The 17,437-nt window shown below is 41.0% G+C and overlaps 1 protein-coding gene and 1 pseudogene across 2 annotated transcripts in view; both read right to left on the reverse strand.

Moving 5' to 3' along the window:
- Window positions 1–5,257, reverse strand: part of LOC115192258 (G-protein-signaling modulator 2) — a 31,147-nt gene extending 25,890 nt beyond the window's left edge. The window contains exon 1 of one of the 2 annotated variants that reach the window (XM_029750556.1): window positions 5,048–5,257. In XM_029750556.1, coding sequence (XP_029606416.1) covers window positions 5,048–5,076 — 29 coding nt within the window. In that variant the 5' untranslated portion in view covers window positions 5,077–5,257. Of the gene's footprint in view, window positions 1–3,237; window positions 3,353–5,047 lie in introns of those variants that run through there. The other variant, XM_029750555.1, reaches the window with a different exon arrangement.
- A 1,612-nt stretch (window positions 5,258–6,869) lies between these two features.
- LOC115193015 (syntaxin-binding protein 3-like) lies at window positions 6,870–16,790 on the reverse strand (annotated as a pseudogene).
- Between the last annotated feature and the right edge of the window lie 647 nt (window positions 16,791–17,437).

The following is a 17,437-nucleotide window of genomic DNA, read 5'->3' on the forward strand; positions in this document are numbered from 1 at the left end:
CAATGAAATCAACTTGTTCATTTAGCAGACATCACAGTCCCTGCCCTACCACAGTCAATACACATAATTTAACAGTAAGAATAACAGAAGAAAATCCGATATTTTTCTGAAATTGTCGATTGATGATTGTCACCAGTAGCCTATGAGCAACACGCACAGATCCATGGATATTCTAGGAAAAAGTCATATTTGAAACAGAGACCATCTGCACAACTTGTAGAGTAGTGACCGACTGCTTCGATCTTATGTAGCAAAATTTGAAAGTGTTTTTAAAAAAAAGTTTTTTTACATTGGATAAAAGCAGATACCATTTTGTAGCTCTGAGTATATCCTACACTGCAGTTGGGGAACAATGGGAAAATAATTCTGCTTTTAAAGTTGATCAACATGTAACCCCACTTTTGAGAAAATGGCTCTTGGATGTTTTGGTACACCTACTGGATAGCATCGGTCACACCCTCTTCAGCCTTAGTCCCACCCTCTTTTCCTCTTTGTTGTGCTTTTTGAGGTGACAAGACTGGTGTCACAATAAGGGAGTTAGTCATAGGCCTAACATTGGACACTTATTGACAGATGCACTACATGGCCAAATTAGTGGAGTCGGTGACTTTCAATGTGGCACCGCCATAGGATGCCACCTTTCCAACAAGTTAGTTTGTCAAATTTCTGCCTTGCAAGATCTGCCCAGGTTAACTGTAAGTTGTTATTGTGAAGTGGAAACGTCGAGGAGCAACACCGGCTCAGCAGCGAAGTGGTAGGCCACACAAGCTCACAGAATGGGACCGCAGTGTTGAAGCATGTAGCGAGTAAAAATCGCCTGTCCTCAGTTGCAACACTCACTACCGAGTTCCAAACTGCCTGTGGTAGCAACGTCAGCACAATAACTGTTCATCTGGAGCTTCATGAAATGGGTTTCTATGGCCGAGAAGCTGCACACAAGCCTAAGATCACCATGTGCAATGCCATGCGTCGGCTGGAGTGGTGGAGTGATGAATCACACTTTACCATCTGGCAGACCGATGGACTAATTTAGGATTGGCTGATGCCAGGAGAATGCTACGTGCCCGAATGTATAATGCCAACTGTAATGCTTGGTGGAGGAGGAATAATGGTCTGTGGCTGTTTTTCATGGTTCGGGCTAGGCCTCAGTTCCAGTGAAGGGAAATCGTAACGCTACAGCATACAATGACATTCTAGACGATTCTGTGCTTCCAACTTTGTGGCAACAGTTTGGGGAAGGGCCTTTACTGTTCCAGCCTGACAATGATCCCTGTGCACAAAGCGAGGTCCATACAGAAATGGTGTTTGCGAGATCGGTGTGGAAAAACTTGACTGGCCTGCACAGAGCCCTGACCTCAACCCTATAAAACACCTTTGGGATGAATTGGAATGCAGACTGCAAGCCAGTCCTAATCGCCCAACATCAGTGTCGTACCTCACTAATGCCCTTGTGGTTGAATGGACGCAAGTCCCCACAGGAATGTTTCAACATCTAGTGAAAAAGCCTTCCCAGATGAGTGGAGGCTGTTATAGCAGTAAAGGGGGACCAACTCCATATTAATGCCCATGACTTTGGAATGAGATGTTCGAAGAGCAGGTGTCCACATACTTTTGGTCATGTAGTGTAATACTGACTTGAAACAGATTATTAAAATTGGTGAAGATGAGATTCAGCGAACCCCTACACAAGTTTCAGTCACCCCTGATATGAACTTTGGAGAAAGGGTCGACTGACAGATATAATGAAGTCAAATGTCCATGATGGAGTTAGTTGTGCAGCCGTAGATTCTACAGCAGCACATCAAAACAGGAACAGGGTAAGAACTCCATTTCCTACAAGGCACTGTGGTGGCCCTCGACTTCCAGTCGGGTAAATAAGGCCAATCTGTAGAAATCCACTTGTCTGTATTTAGTGCATTAAGTCATTAAAACGGGTTGTTCCACCTCAAAAAGCACCAATTTTGGGGGGGATTGACACCCACCACCTCAGATTGTTTCTAACAGAAACAATTTCAGAACAGATAACATTAGAATTCCTGCAACATTTTGTTGAAATATAAATTGAGTCCACCCAAAAATCAGCCATTTTAATTTATAGGATTAATATAATATTCGATAAATATAGTCCCTAACATCTGATTTGTATCAAACATTTTTCTAACCAAGTTAGACATGAGGAATCCAAAGAAATGGTTAAAAGCTACCCAGGGACCCTCCATTCCCAACACCAATCCCACCTCAACAACAAGTAAATAGTATCAGCTCTGTGTGTGAAAGGAATATGTCTAACTAACTGTCTAAAAACAAATGTTGGGGTACTATAGTTATTAAACATTATATGAATCCTATAAATTAAAAATTGCCAATTTGGGTGCAATCAATTAGCTGAATTCTTAAGAGATTATACTGACAAAATAATGTTACAGGAATGCGAATCTTAACCGTTTCTAAATACAGAAATTATTTCAGAACAATCTGAGGGTGGTGGCTGTCATGGCTTGGTGAAATGACATGAAACGACCATAATGACTGTCCTGGCCCAAGGTGCCCTCGGCTTGGGTGTATGCTACGGTGAACCACTACGTTAACCTATTAGCTTTCACAAGGACAGGTGGCATCAAAGCACTGGTTCGGTCACACCTCCGGTCTAGGTTATATTGAATTAAAAAGTTTCAGTCATGCACATGGCAATGACAGATTATTTGTCTGTTGACCAGGATCTTTACTCCCAGTAAAATGGGGCGGGATATGTTTTTACAAGCAAGAGAGACGTTGCTATGTAATCTTCACTATACGGATATATCATTGCTCCATTTCCAGGCAAACCGGTCTGCGTAATGACAGTTGGACATGTTTTGAAATGTGCTTCAGTTCAGAGACACGCTCCAAAATGGAGAGCAGAACATTCAGTCTGCACTGTGGAGGACTGAGGCCAAACTATAAAGACAATAGAAAGCAAGGCATTCACTTGAGGGTTCTCAGTAATGTTTCATTCTGCTATTAAATATTGACAGGAACGAAACACTGCTTACAACCCAGGCCTGTTAAGGCTACTTCAACTCCATATCACTGGCCTCCCACTGGGATGTAGGTTTACTGAGACTGAAGGAGAGAATCGCCTACCTCCGGTCACTGTCACCACAGGGAACACAGGTTAAACTAACCAATACATCAAATTACATTCCAAAAAGGGTGGTATAGTTACATGCCCAAAATGAGAGGAGAGAGCACACATACTTTATATATGTGGCGGGAATGAAGCGCATGCTCCTCGTCCTGCGCACTAAGCGGAGAAACACTGCTGTCCCTTTGGGTGCATAACAAGTACAGAAGTCCATACGATCTAAATTAAAACCAGGCGGAGAAAAAGAGAGCTGGAGAGCATGGTGGAGGAATCACGACCAACAATACACACTTTGGGAGAAATAAAATGTAGTAGCTCAAATAAAAACTAAACCAGATGCAAACCTTTTCAAAAGGAAGTCAGGCAGCCACTGCTGTGTGAGTGCCAGAGGGTAAGTGAGACAGTGGGGAAAAGAAGAAGAAAAAAACACCACACAAACATTTCACAAGGGGAAAACAACAGCAAAGACCTCACAAGTAAACCTCCCCCATCTCTCGATCACCCTCTCTCCTCGTCTCTGTTTCATTAGAGGGAAACTGGAGATGCTGGGTGAGAAAAAGGCTTTATTCTCCACGTGCAGCACAATAGCAACGCAGACTCAGTGACACAGGTACAGTAGCAGCAACCAGAAGCGGAATCAGCTGGACAAAGCGGAATCAGCTGAGCAGTCTAAGTTAAACTCCACAACACCTGGAGTTTTTTTTTTTTTACCAGACTATAGAGTGGTCGGGCAAGACATTCAACGAAGGAATACACACATTCAGCGTGTAAAGGGTTGGGGGCTTGAACAGAACTGTGTACGCCAAAAGTCAAGGTCAGAGAGTTTCAAATATCAAGCCAGCGTCACCTATAAGCAAAACGGTTAGTTTGTTAAGCACACTAAATCCAATGTTATGGTGGATTAATAAAGAAAAGCATTCCAGTTACAATGTGCTCTCTCAGTAACTTAATGCAGTAACAACATACAGTAAGACCAGGCCTCGCACTGGAAGGATTAGGGCCAATATCCTGTAGAGCAGGGATGGGCAACCGCCCCCCTTTTGTATGTCCGCAGATCAATTCCTCAAAAAGCAAAACAAAAAAACAATTGTCAGGGTCTCAATTTACTGGGTTAGAATAGTATAATACACACATTTGGTTGTGCATCAGAAGTTTCTCTCTTGTTATTTTACTCACTCAAATAGCCCATGTCAGCTAAAACATGTTCCATTGGTAAATTAGCTGAGCCAGCTACCTGAATTTGTAATAATCATGTTCGAATTATAGACAGGGAGGCCCACATCGATTTTGTCACTCACTCTGGATGAGGGTACGCAGACCGGCGAGCCACTACAGCCCCTCATGATGAGTTCAGATTTGTTGTGGCTGGTGTAGTTGTTGTGGCTGGTTTGGTTGGTGTAGGCCGTCATTGTAAATAAGAATTTGTTCTTAACTGACTTGCCTAGTTAAATAAAAGGTAAAAAAAATGAACATGCCCACCATGCTGGAGTCAGGAACTGGTACACAAAGTCAGATCTGACACACCACCTATTGCCCAATATCCTGTCCTATTCAGACAGTAATTAAACCTAATGAAATATACCAATTGATTTCGAAGTATATGACCTACCTTATAGATGAAAACTGTTTTACCCTTATCATTTTAGGACCTATCAAGCATTTTACTCCCTTGTTTACATTTTGTTGGTTGGTCCACTTGGTAGTATGCCATTTTTCGCTGTTAGTGTATGTCAGAGCAGTACAAAGCACGCAAGAGGCTTCTCAAGCACAGTACAGTAAAACATAGTTAGTGTAGCTTACACATTCATGCATTTAGAATTCAATTCCATGCACATTTCCATATGAGCCCCAAAGTTAATAAGAAACTGTTTTCATGCGTGGAGTCGTCTGGCACGTTCGCATTAGTAGCCTGAGCAAACTTACCTTATAAATGTGAATTCGGATTCGCCCATTCAATGTGGCTTAGACTTTAGAAACCTAACCGCAAATCCTATACATATTTTCAATTTCGCGGTAATGTAGATTTTTTTTAGCAAATAGACCGTATCATTGAAGTGAAAAATGTTTGCCTCTCTACTTTCTCCAGTGCCCACCCCCCATAAAATACGAAATTGGCCAATGGCGCTAAACACAACTTGAAGCAAACCACGCCTTATAGTAACACCGTATCCTTGACCGATTACATTTCGACATACCTATAGTCTAGATACATTGTAATTTTTACTTTACTGTTACTGTTTTCAAGGTCAATTTTGAAACAAAGGTGGCATTAGACTACTACTGTCAATGGACATGGTCTATAAACGAGTCTAGTGTGTTGGTCAATAGACGAGTCTAATATTTGAATAAGAAATGCAATCTGATTCACAAGACTCTGAATGAGGTAAATGGAAGAAATTACATGCATGTCCACCTAATGATCACTAATAATGTTTTATTGCTCAATTAATTTAGCAACAACAATTTGAGGAAGTCTTGTCCTCTGTAGTATCAATGATGTTCAATCTCCTGTTCTCTATTTATATACTGTGTTCAAAAACCGATTTGTGAGCCAAATTCTGCTCTCTCTCTCTCAGACTAGGGATGGATCAGTCTCAATACTCTACAGCAGCTTCCTCTTACACGCTGATCTGAAAACCAAAGACGTGGAAACATTTTGTTAATATATTTTATGTTGTATATACACATTCTTATCAATTCATAAAGTGTTATGTGCACTTATCCCCAAAAATGTGTCTGAAAAATTCAATATGGGGCACTAGTAGTATATGTAGCCTACACTCCAATGCTGATTCACCACCAACAATCAATTGACACAATGTAAAACATGGCTGTGATCCTGTATTCTTCAGAGACTGGCTAAACATATGACAGACTCGATATATTACATAACAGAAGCCTCATATTCTCAGAGAGGGGGAGACCCATTGTCTCCCTCAGTTATGAGGACACTTCGTCCACCCGATACCCATGTCCCAGCTCTGCCAGATACCAGTCAAAAACCCTGCTGCTCTTATTGTCCTCTCTATTGAACCTTTGCCTCTGCTTCCTGTCTGTAGTAGCCCACTGGAGGACTGGCTTTTGGTACAAGTGTTGCAAAGATCACATTACTGTTGTTCTGATGAGGCTTTCTGATAAAAAAAAATCAACATTATATTGTGTGGTGATGAAACATACACATTCTATAAAAAACCTTGATCAATATGAGTGTTTCAGTAAATGGCTTTAGCACTACAGTTTAGTTGTTTTTCACAGCAGAATTTTAACAAATTGAGCAATCACTCCAAAGAATAAGACACCATTGAACCACATCCATTTATTTATCAGTTATTCAATAGAAATAATCTGTTAAAAACACTGTTGATAATCATAATATAGGTGAGAAAATATAAACAGTAAGAGCAGGCTGAGAGAGTTTAGCAAGAAGCAGACAGTGCTTACATCATATGTGCAACATTAGCTTAGCTATTCTACATCTTATTTCCTCCAAATTACATCTCTAAGCATTTCTCACAGGCTTTCCAACATGGAACATTATGAGTGTTTTCAGGAGAGACAAAGACAAAACACAGGGTGCATCTCAAGTGGCACCCTATTCCCCAGCAGTACAACACATTTGACCAGAGCCCTATTATAAGGTGCCATTTGAGACGCACCCACACAGTTAGATTTGATTTAAAAAAGGTAATGACTGTACTTTAGGGTAGGTCACAACGGTTATGTTACAAATATGCAACAGGCTCAAAAGTGAAGTATTAATAACACACATAGCTAATGACTAGTATCTAGAAAATGAATTCCCTCATGGTCATGGGAGGTGGGGGATGGTGTTACGTTCGAGGAAGGGGTACAGGGAAAAGGGGAGCAAGGTTGGTGTTACATTGGGGGAAGGGTTACAGGGTGGGTCACTCCTTCATTATTGTAAAGGACTCCTTGGTGGTGGTTGGTTTGCTCAGGGCCTGAATATCATCGAGGAGCTTGATCGGGGTCACAATGTGGGATGATCCTGGAGATTTCATGAAAATTACATGTTTGTTTACTAACAAAATAATGTCATAAAAATTACAGATGAAGAACATTTTGTAGTGTTGCTTTACCTGACATTAAAAACCATGACAGAATCATACTTTTGTACTGTGAATCATCATTTCCCATTCATTACTTGTTTTTTGTACTACCATTTATTTACAGCAGTGGGTGTCAAGCACTAGTACAGGTACTGACTGGGCTGTAAATAGGGACAATAACAATGGTTGGGTGAATCTCAAAAGTCTTCTCAATTCACCTTGGAAGCGATGAGAGAGGATGCAACTAACCGTGAATACTTTTGAGATTCACCCACTGCTGTTGGTACCCACCTATGAGGACCTCACAGGACTTGACAGACTGTGTGACCTGGTAGGCACAGCGCATCTCTGAGTAGCTGATCCCTCCGATGACGAAGATGATGAGCCTGGAGCCACTCCTCCGCTCATCCTGAGAAATGGCCTTGTTTTTCTGACGGGCACTGGAAGAGGAGAGAGGGATTAAGATATGGAGGGGGTGTGAGGAGAGAGTGTGTCTGAGATTGTAACTTATTAATTTACATTATCATATATATATATTTTCATTAATAAAATCACATCTGCATCTCTTCCATATCCTAGACCTAGACTATAAAAGTAGGGTTCCCCAACTGTCGGCCGCAGGCCCGAATTTGGCATGTGGGCGGTTTTATTTGTATGCCCCCCCCCAAAAAAAGTTTTCAAAGCCCAAAACAAATCCATCAAATAATTTATATTTTTGGGGATTTTCATTCTTGGACAAAAAAGCCTAACAACACCAGAAATCGTCTCCAAGGGATTTTCATTTTGGAAGTCTAGTCCCGAGTATTCCCAAGCGTTATAGAGAGATCATATACAAATGTAAGCAAGATTTAAAATGATGTTGTAGTTAAATATTATATCTGAGAATGTGGTCAATTTGTAGTCTACAAATTATTAGTAATTATGTTGCGGCCCCGCAACCAGCTGCTCTATAAATACATCGCTGAATCTAGTTGATGATTCCTGCTATAGAGGTCAGCTTGTATAACTGACATGCAGCAAAATAATGTGAACCACTCATTGTCACAAACTGGAATAACACACGCCAGGGATGGGAGAAGCCTCTGAGTTTGATTTGAGTGCCAATGCTCCCCTGCCACTCCTTCTTTAACCCCCATAACCCCTTCCTCAGCCCATCCTTTGGGTTGCAATTTATGGGTGGCAGGGTAGACTAGTGGTTAGAGTGTTGGACAAGTAACTAAAAGGTTGCAAGTTCAAATCCTTGAGCTGACAAGGTACAAATCTGTCGTTCTGCTCCTGAACAGGCAGTTAACCCACTGTTCCCAAGCCGTCATTGAAAATAAGAACTTGCTCTTAACTGACTTGCCTAGTTAAAAAAATATGAATGTCAACCTTGTGCACATGTTTGTTGCCATGCTTTACCAAAAGCAAATACCTCAACTGCAATTGTAACAATTAAAAAATCTTGAATCTTACTTGACCGCCCTAGATCTGTTCCATGTAGCTGGGCACTCTGACTTTTGTGGCCATTCCCTTTGTCCAGCTTGTTCCCCAAAGCATCCTGGAACCCCACACAGTCTCAATTGTTTTATGACCGTTTTTATGAGTACGCACTGGTAGCCTACACACGTGTAGCTTATTGTCGGTCAATCAGAGGCGCTACAGAGGCTCTATGGGTAATTTTAAAAATTACAGAATGAAGTTGGCTAAATGAGGAGGAGGCTACAATGATCAACCAAAGGGTAGGCTGTTTTTTCATATGAAAGGAGTTGTTGTAGACCAGTAGAGGGAGCGCAGCAAAATAGCCTAAATTACCGTTGCTACTTAAGCTAGCTGTCTAACTTAGCGGACTACTGTAGCTAGCTTCTTTACAACGATTTGATGCAGTCGAGACAGGCACTACCTCCAGATAGTATGATAGATAACCTATGACAGCAACAACTTTGTAGCGTGAGCAGGACTCCATTGAATTTTTAACATGCATTTCGACTATCTGAACATTTAAATAGTGCAATCATTTCAAATGCCCATCCCTAGTAGAGTAACCAGGGCCTTTGTTCAATTTAGGGATGGGCATTTGAAATGATATCACTACTTGAATATAATATCATGATTTTTTTCGGATATCCGGATAGTCGAAATACATGCGTTTTAAAGAAGAAAAAAAAAGGTTTGGGTGGGAAACTTCAATGGAGACTCAGGGGCAGGTGTGTGTGACAGTGTGTGTGTGTGGCAAGGAGGGAGAGAAATAGAGAAAAAAGTAGCCAAACCGATTGGCATTAGTTTGACAAAGTTGTTGCTGCCGTTTATCATACCATCTGGTAGTGCCGGTCTTGACTGCATCAACATTCCATTCATATTAAACAGCAGCCTACCTGTTGGTTGATCATTGTAGCCTACTCCTTCCATTTGGCATTGATTAGACATCTCCCACTTCAGTTGCTACACATGGAGCCTCTGATTGTAGTGCCACTTTGACAGATAATAACAACAAGCTACACGTGTGAAACGGGTGTGTAGGCTACCGGTGTGTCTTTTATGGGGTGCACTCATGAAAACTGTAATTAAACTTAACATTCAGGGCATTTCTGACACCCCAAACTCAGACTCGTGTCTCAGAGAAGAAGTGCTGATCTACTATCAGGTCCATACTGTCCATGGAACCTAGATCTAAAAAGGGTAAACTGATTCTAGATTAGCACTACTACTTTGTGAATACAGGCTCTGTTTGGTCCCATCACTTCCTGCTCCACCCTGCCACTGTAACTCCCTCCCTCCCTGTGCCTGAAAAACGCTAAGTGGCACAGTTCTGTGAGACAAAGAAACAGTTTATCAACGTTATCATCGCCTGCATTATGCTGACCTCCATCAGGTCTTTGATGACAGGTGTCCATCTGGACAGGTTGTATGTCTCTTCCTGAAAGCGCTCCCTTCGAGACGACCTACACAGTGGGAACAAGCTTGGCTGGAGAGAGGGAGAGAGTGAAAGAGAGATATAGAAACAAAACCATAAATAAACTTTACTTTTAAGGTAAGATACAAAATAAGAATTGCAAGAAGAAAAAAAACTAAACTAGTGAAGTTCCACACTATAATACAATACACTGATGGTACTATATAATCCACCTGGGCTATGACTATGCTAAGATCTATCAAACTACATACAGTAGGCTATGCCCTATAAAATCTCACTAACCGAAGATATGATGGGGACTCCCAGTTCTCTCCAGTTGAGAATAAACTCTCTGTCCTCCTCGATCTTAACGTGTTGGATGAGTTTGTTCAGGTTCTCCTCTGTTGTTCCTGTTCAGAACCAGAAAGAAAAAGGTTTTATAAATGGTAATTGACTAAAGTTACCTCAGGCCAACCGAAAATAGATTCTATTGAAGGAATATTCCTATAGCTGAAGCTCCAATGGTACCTTTGTCAAGGGGCACATAAGGAATTCATGATCTTCCATTTTCAAACTGTAGACTTTCTTTGAATCTTCAATTGAATAGATGCCATATAAAAGCGTCTAAATGTTTACATGTACATTTAAAGATTCTCTTTAAAACTGTGAGGGCACAGGGTGAGTCAGAGCAGCAGACTTGCCGTTGAGGCTGAAGATGTAGAGGAGAACAGCTCTGATCTTGTCGTAGATGTCGTGGGGATGCAGCAGCACAGGAAGCAGTGTCCTCATCGGGTCCTTCACCTTCTGACCCTCCACATCAGACCCTACTGCCAGGTCCTACACAACAGTGAACACACAGCATCAGTCAGAAACCACAAGGTCATACATACATGGACAGTTATCTGTGGTTGACAATGGCTGAGAAAAACAGTCTAATATTTTATTCTAATATCAAAACATTTTCCCACATGGCAGTATAAGTGAACAGCTTTCATTTCCATACAAACCCAGTCACATAATAGAGGACTGACCTGTTTTTCCACAGTATCATTTCCATAGCGAGCAGGTGGAAAAGAAACACCACAATATACTGGGCCTCAGAGGCATCACACCCAAACAGAGAAGACCAACTCAGGATGACAGCCAAAACGGACCAGGTTACATGGTGCTACATACCTGAGCCACCTGCTTGCGGAAGTGGGGCATCTTCTTCATAAGCTGGGATAAGACACTTATTGTGATCTAGAAAACAGAAAATAATGATAAAAACAATGATTTTACTTTATTTAACCAGGCAAGTCAATTAAGAACAAATTCGTATTTACAATGACGGCCTGGTAAGAGGCAAAAAGCCTCCTGTGGGGACGGGGGCTGAGATAAAAACGAACAAAAAAAACTATTTAAGACAAAACAGACAAAGACAGAAGACACTGGCAACAGCAAAAACACAACAGCAAAAAAACAGCAAGCCAGATACGGATATTTAAATTACTTATTAATACAAATGACCCCTACTAACCTTTTAACTAAATACATCAAGACAATGTCTAGGGCAGGGGTGTCAAGCTGCATTCAGTCTTCAACTAGGTCCGGAGGGCCGCACTCATTTTTTTACAATGATTTCCTCACCGTCACCCCCTGGGCCTTAATTTTGACACCCCTGGTCTAGGGCCATGTCATTATAGTCTTCATGTCACCTATTGGCTGGTATCCGTCTTCTTTGATGATATCCATAATACATTTTCTGACGCACTAAGTTAAGTCCTTATTTATTGTGTCAACACCCTGCTAACAGCAGGCAAGATGGCCACCTCACCTTCGTCTTGTCGTTATCTTCCATCTCGTAATGCTGGGCCAGTTTGTTATCCACCAGCGCTGCTAGCTGCTTGGCATTATCCAGAGTGGTATTATCCAACATGGTCTCCATGATAGGAATATACATTGTCAGGCATGGGTTATACATGTTTTTTTAAATCATGGATATTATGGCAATATAAACATAAAAAAATGTTTTACAATTTCTATTCATTTTAGAAGGTTCTTACTCAAAGCTCAGTTGAGACAAAAAATGATATGTAAATGTGATATCATAATAGTTAGATGGCTATTCATCCAAGGGTTGTGGCAGTGACTGACTGTTTTCTGTGAGCAAACAATCAAGGTGTGGCTACAGAACACATATATCATTTATACATTAGACATTTATATAATAACATTTTTATATCCGACGGTTATATAATGCAATTCTAAGAATGTGCTTGGGGGCTGCAGAGGAGTGACACAGCGGTTCCTCCTGTGAAATTTGTAGCATTGGGAGGAAGGGGGAGGGGGTTAAAAAGGGGTTCCACCCCCCTTGTTTTGGGGGTCCGAAAAAAAGGACAATCAATTGAAAAAAATGTATGAAAATAATATTATGCTGACACCAAACGTGTATATATAGCCACAAATGAGCCCAATAGCATATTGGTAAATGTATTTGTTTAAATTACTTTTACATTTTGACCCATGCATATAGACTATGCACAGTCCATATTATCAGGTATGCTATTAGCAATAAGCATTATCACCTGTAGCCCAACTGATGCAGCATAGTTGCTATAAGAAATAGGCTGAAGCATGGGGTTGCCTATCTGCATTTACCCTACTGAGCTTATCATTAGCTAGATCCCAAATGTGATATTTTAACTACTTAGCATCATACAGATGAATTGTGTGTCCCAAAAAACACAGTTGTGTTGCATAAGCATAGTGAATATAATGTAGGCCTACCCATGGCACCGCTAAAAACTCTGGGGGTAAAATGCCACCCGGGGTACTCATGCCACCGCTAAAAACTCTGGGCTTAAACTGGTTCTGATTGCGCATATTTATGGAGTTGAGAAATAAATAAAGTAGGAATGGAAAGCTGGGATCCCTGAAAGTTGGGAAAGCTCTTTTTAAAGCACAAAAACAATCTGACTAGGTAACTAGATAAACTATTCTACTACGGGGTTGTCTGATTTTTCTATTCATTACTCATTTTGTTTGCAGAGGAAAAGTAAATGTGGACTGTTCTAGCATCTTCAAAGTGCGCCTCGGCAGAAATATTTGTATGTTCTATATTTTTTTGGGCATGGCGGTAATGATTTTCCTATGGTGCAGCGCCACAGCTAAATGACTGCAGCAGAAACACTGGAGTGGTGTAAGGAGAACGGGTGTAAACTGAGAAAGCATAAGGAGCTCTGATCTCCTCTAACTGACTCACTTATTCTATCTGACCCCTGGGTACTCATCCAGCGTGGCACACATTGTGACAATCTGGGCTGCCAGAGTCTCTGGTGTCTTCCCTTTGTCCTGACTACTGTGAGGGCTGTAGATACTGGGGAAGGCCCCAGGGTTATCACAAGTGAACACCTGAAAGATAAAGGATTGGTTTACATCAGTTCATGTGGATTGGTATACATCAGTTCATATGTAATATACAGCACTGAGAATGGCGCCGAAGGAGATGGCTGACCGTATACGATCCCGTAACCAATTGTGCTATTGTGTATGTTTTTTCGCGTTATTTGTAGCATATTTTTTACATAATGTTTCTGCCACCGTGTCTTAGGACCGAAAAGAGCTTCTAGATATCAGGACAGCGATTACTCACCCCGTAATGGAGGAATACATTTTCTTCAATGAGTCAGACGGGAAGGATTTACTTCAGATGCCCGACAAGGCCCTCATCCCCGTCATTTGCAGGAGAAAGAGACGGAGGTATCGAGGACGAAGGTCCAGGTGCCTTGTAAGGATCCGTCGCCGAGAAGGTAATCTACCTTTACCATCAGTCCTATTAGCCAATGTAAAATCAATTGATAATAAAATAGACAAACTACGATCATGTATATCCTACCAATGGGACATTAAAAACTGTAATATCTTATGTTTCACCGAGTCATGGCTGAACGACGACATGAATAACATACAGCTGGCGGGTTTTAAGCTTTTTCGCCAGGATAGAACAGCGGCCTCTGGTAAGACAAGGGGTGGCGGTCTATGTATATTTGTAAACAACAGCTTGTGCACAAAATCTAAGGAAGTCTCAAGATTTTGCTCACCTGAGTTAGCCACACTATTTACCAAGAGAGTTTATCTGTATTCAGTGCATGTGACCTAAAAATAAAATTTGGGAATACAACTTTATCTATAGATTCTGATCAGATATTCGAACAAGAAAATACTAAATTGGGACCGACATTTTATGTAGCTATGATCCTTTGTAAATGAACTTGGTGATTAGGAACTAGGACTCCCGAGTGGTGCAGCGATCTAAGGCACTGCATCTCAGTGCTAGAGGCGTCAATAACAGACCCTGGTTTGATTCCAGGCTGTATCTCAACCAGCCGTGATTAGGAGTCCCGCACAATTGGCCCAGCGTCATCCGAGTTAGGGTTTGGCCGGGGTAAGCAGTCATTGTAAATAAGAATTTGTTCTTAGCTGACTTGCCTAGTTAAATACATGTTAAATAAATAAAAAAATACTACCCAGATTAACTTCATAAAAGGATTAAATATGATGTTATACATGGATGAGAGGATGAGCATCCAGAAAAGTGTTTATGCCATTTATGAAAGCCAATAATTTTGACTGAGTTCATTGTGTTCAGCTTCACTCTCAATACTATGTGCCATCAACACACGGTAACTGATAATCTTCCCATGGTTCTGCATTCTTAAAAGCAGTTTTTTTAGAGGGATAAAACACACATAATAGAATCCAAGTCACACCCCTCAAGCATTTTCTCCTGACAACAGAACAGGTCTTTTGAATAATGAAACCTACAAGTGTTACTGTATCCAGATATTCCGTTACAGAATCCTAGCAATGACAGATCGCCATATTGTATAACATCATATTAAGATTTTAGAGCAATGCCCTTCCAGGATTTTGTGTACCTTTTTGCCCTAAGGAAATCCAGCACCAACAGACACTCACAGACCAACAAAAATGAATAACCTAACTAACATGGTGCAAGTTATTTTGTAAGGGAGAGTATCAGTTTCTTATGTGAATAGAAAATAAAAAAAACTTACTTGGGACTCCTGGGCAAGAAGGAAATGTTTATTTCCTTGCAGACACGTATATATTTTGCACAGTACTGTTTCATCTTGCTGAACAACTCATCAGAACAATCTGAAGGGGGGAGTGTTCCAGAATTGACAATCAAAAAAGGGGTTTATAATAACAAAGACAGAATATTACTTCCCTCAGTATATACTTACAGTCAGTGAAATAAACATTTGCTGCTTTGTCCTTAGGTTTCAGCTTGAAGTCACCAATGAAGGCATCCACACACTGTCAGCACAGAATGGAAATATTTCACTACAAATACACGTTCACAGCCCTGTCAAACCTAGAACACGTGAAGAACAAGTTGTACTATTTTGTTTGTAATGATGATCGATATAGACGTTTTCATATTGAGGCGGAGTATGGTGTAGAGACATTTAATGATGTCGAACCTTTACTGTCGGGGTCATGAAGTAGATGGCCTTCATTTCCCGGTACAGGCTCTATGCTTTTGTAGAGGTCCTCCACAACTAAGAGAAAATACAGTTTAATTTCAGTTCATGGCACGGATATCAATAACACCACTTTTAACTGCTTTAAACATGTTCGAAGTAGCCTTGGGTTATTTGTACTATTAATTGAGTACATAAGAAGTTCTATGCTAATGATATGTCAGTCTTGCTTATGCTGTTGTGGGGACACATTCTTATATCCATCTTGCATATAACAAAACAGACAGCCTTACAGGGATCTAATATATTCATATCCCTTCTACATGAAACAGAAGCGTCACTTTGATGTGTGAAAACGTCCACTTGCAATGTAATTCTCCAATTACAATCGAAGTCAACCACAGATTGTGCACAACCACAATTGCTGTCATATTGTTGGCCTGAAATCATGGTTACAATCCACAACGGTCGGAAGTAAGACTAAACAGTAGACATCTATGAAAATTATAATTTCCATTAATGTGACATACTGGTGATTCCCTCCTGCATCAGGTCGGACATTTTGCAGCACGTCGACAGAAGCTTGGTGGTGAAGTGGTCCAGTATCAATAACTGAGAAAGAAAAGATGTATGTTATGACCTTGATATGATACCTTTTGATTAAGACACTGTGTTGAATGTTTCACATTAAACAAGAGAGATAGATGTCCATCATAAGCACAGCATACAATGCTTCCCAAGCAGCAGTGTATCAAAACAATGACTGGGTTGTGTGCAGTCGGGAATACAGCACTTAACCCAATTACATGGTCTACGTGATGGAACGGTGAAGGAATGCAGTCAATACATTCAAGAACGCAACAGTGAGTGTTGTGTCAAAATAAACAGATCCAGTCCCATTACCTTCCATATTTCTGACTTCTTGCAATCCTCGATGATCGTTTCCTTTATTCCTAGTTGAAAGATGAATGGCAGATAGCTTAACTTTAGTATTTATTACGTTCTACTTGTCAATCCCTAGGCTACGTTATTGACTGTCAGAGCTGCCCCCTCCCACAAATGATCCAACTGGCAAAACAATCAATGAAAGATATTATTTCTCAGGCCATATAAAAATACTAAATATTGGAAAAGGTACCCGACACTCGAGTGCATTATATTTGTATATTTCTTGACAGTGCACTGACCAATGATGTGTAGGCTATACACTGACCTAGAGGTCTGTCAAGGGGTGCAATCATTAGTCCAAACAGTTGCATGAGAGATCTTAACTTTTTCGCACACGTTTCCGCCATCCTTTCTACGAGGCTTTCTACTTCAGTGAGTCGGCGGCAAAGGACATTCTGCTCAGACCAGGCCCAAAACCCTGACACTCGAAAACGGAAGAGGCGGCATTATAGAGGCCAGCGTGATGATACCTGATGAGACTACGTCGGCGAGTGAATAAACGACCTCCACCCTCCATTCTATTGGCGAATGTGCAATCTGTCACAATCGTCGTTTTGAACAGACCAAGGCGCAGTGTGTATAGTGCTCATCTTTAGAATTTTTATGAATGCACTTGAAACAACAAAATAACAAACGCGACCAACAGTTCCGTCAGGTACAAAAACTAAACGGAAAATAACCACCCACAAAACCCAAAGGAAAACATGCTGCCTAAGTATGGCTTCCAATCAGAGACAACAAAAGACATCTGCCTCTGATTGGAAAAAATACTTGGGCACACATGGAAAATGAAACATAGAAACAGAAAACTAGAACACATTCCCCTAGAAACAAACCAACCCCAAAACACACGCCCTGACCATTCTACTATCGCAAATTACCCTTTTCACTGGTCAGGACGTGACAGTACCCCCCCCCCCCCCCCCCCCCCCCCCCGAAG

Source organism: Salmo trutta, chromosome 4 (assembly GCF_901001165.1).
Source record: "Salmo trutta chromosome 4, fSalTru1.1, whole genome shotgun sequence".
Taxonomy (NCBI): Eukaryota; Metazoa; Chordata; class Actinopteri; order Salmoniformes; family Salmonidae; genus Salmo; species Salmo trutta.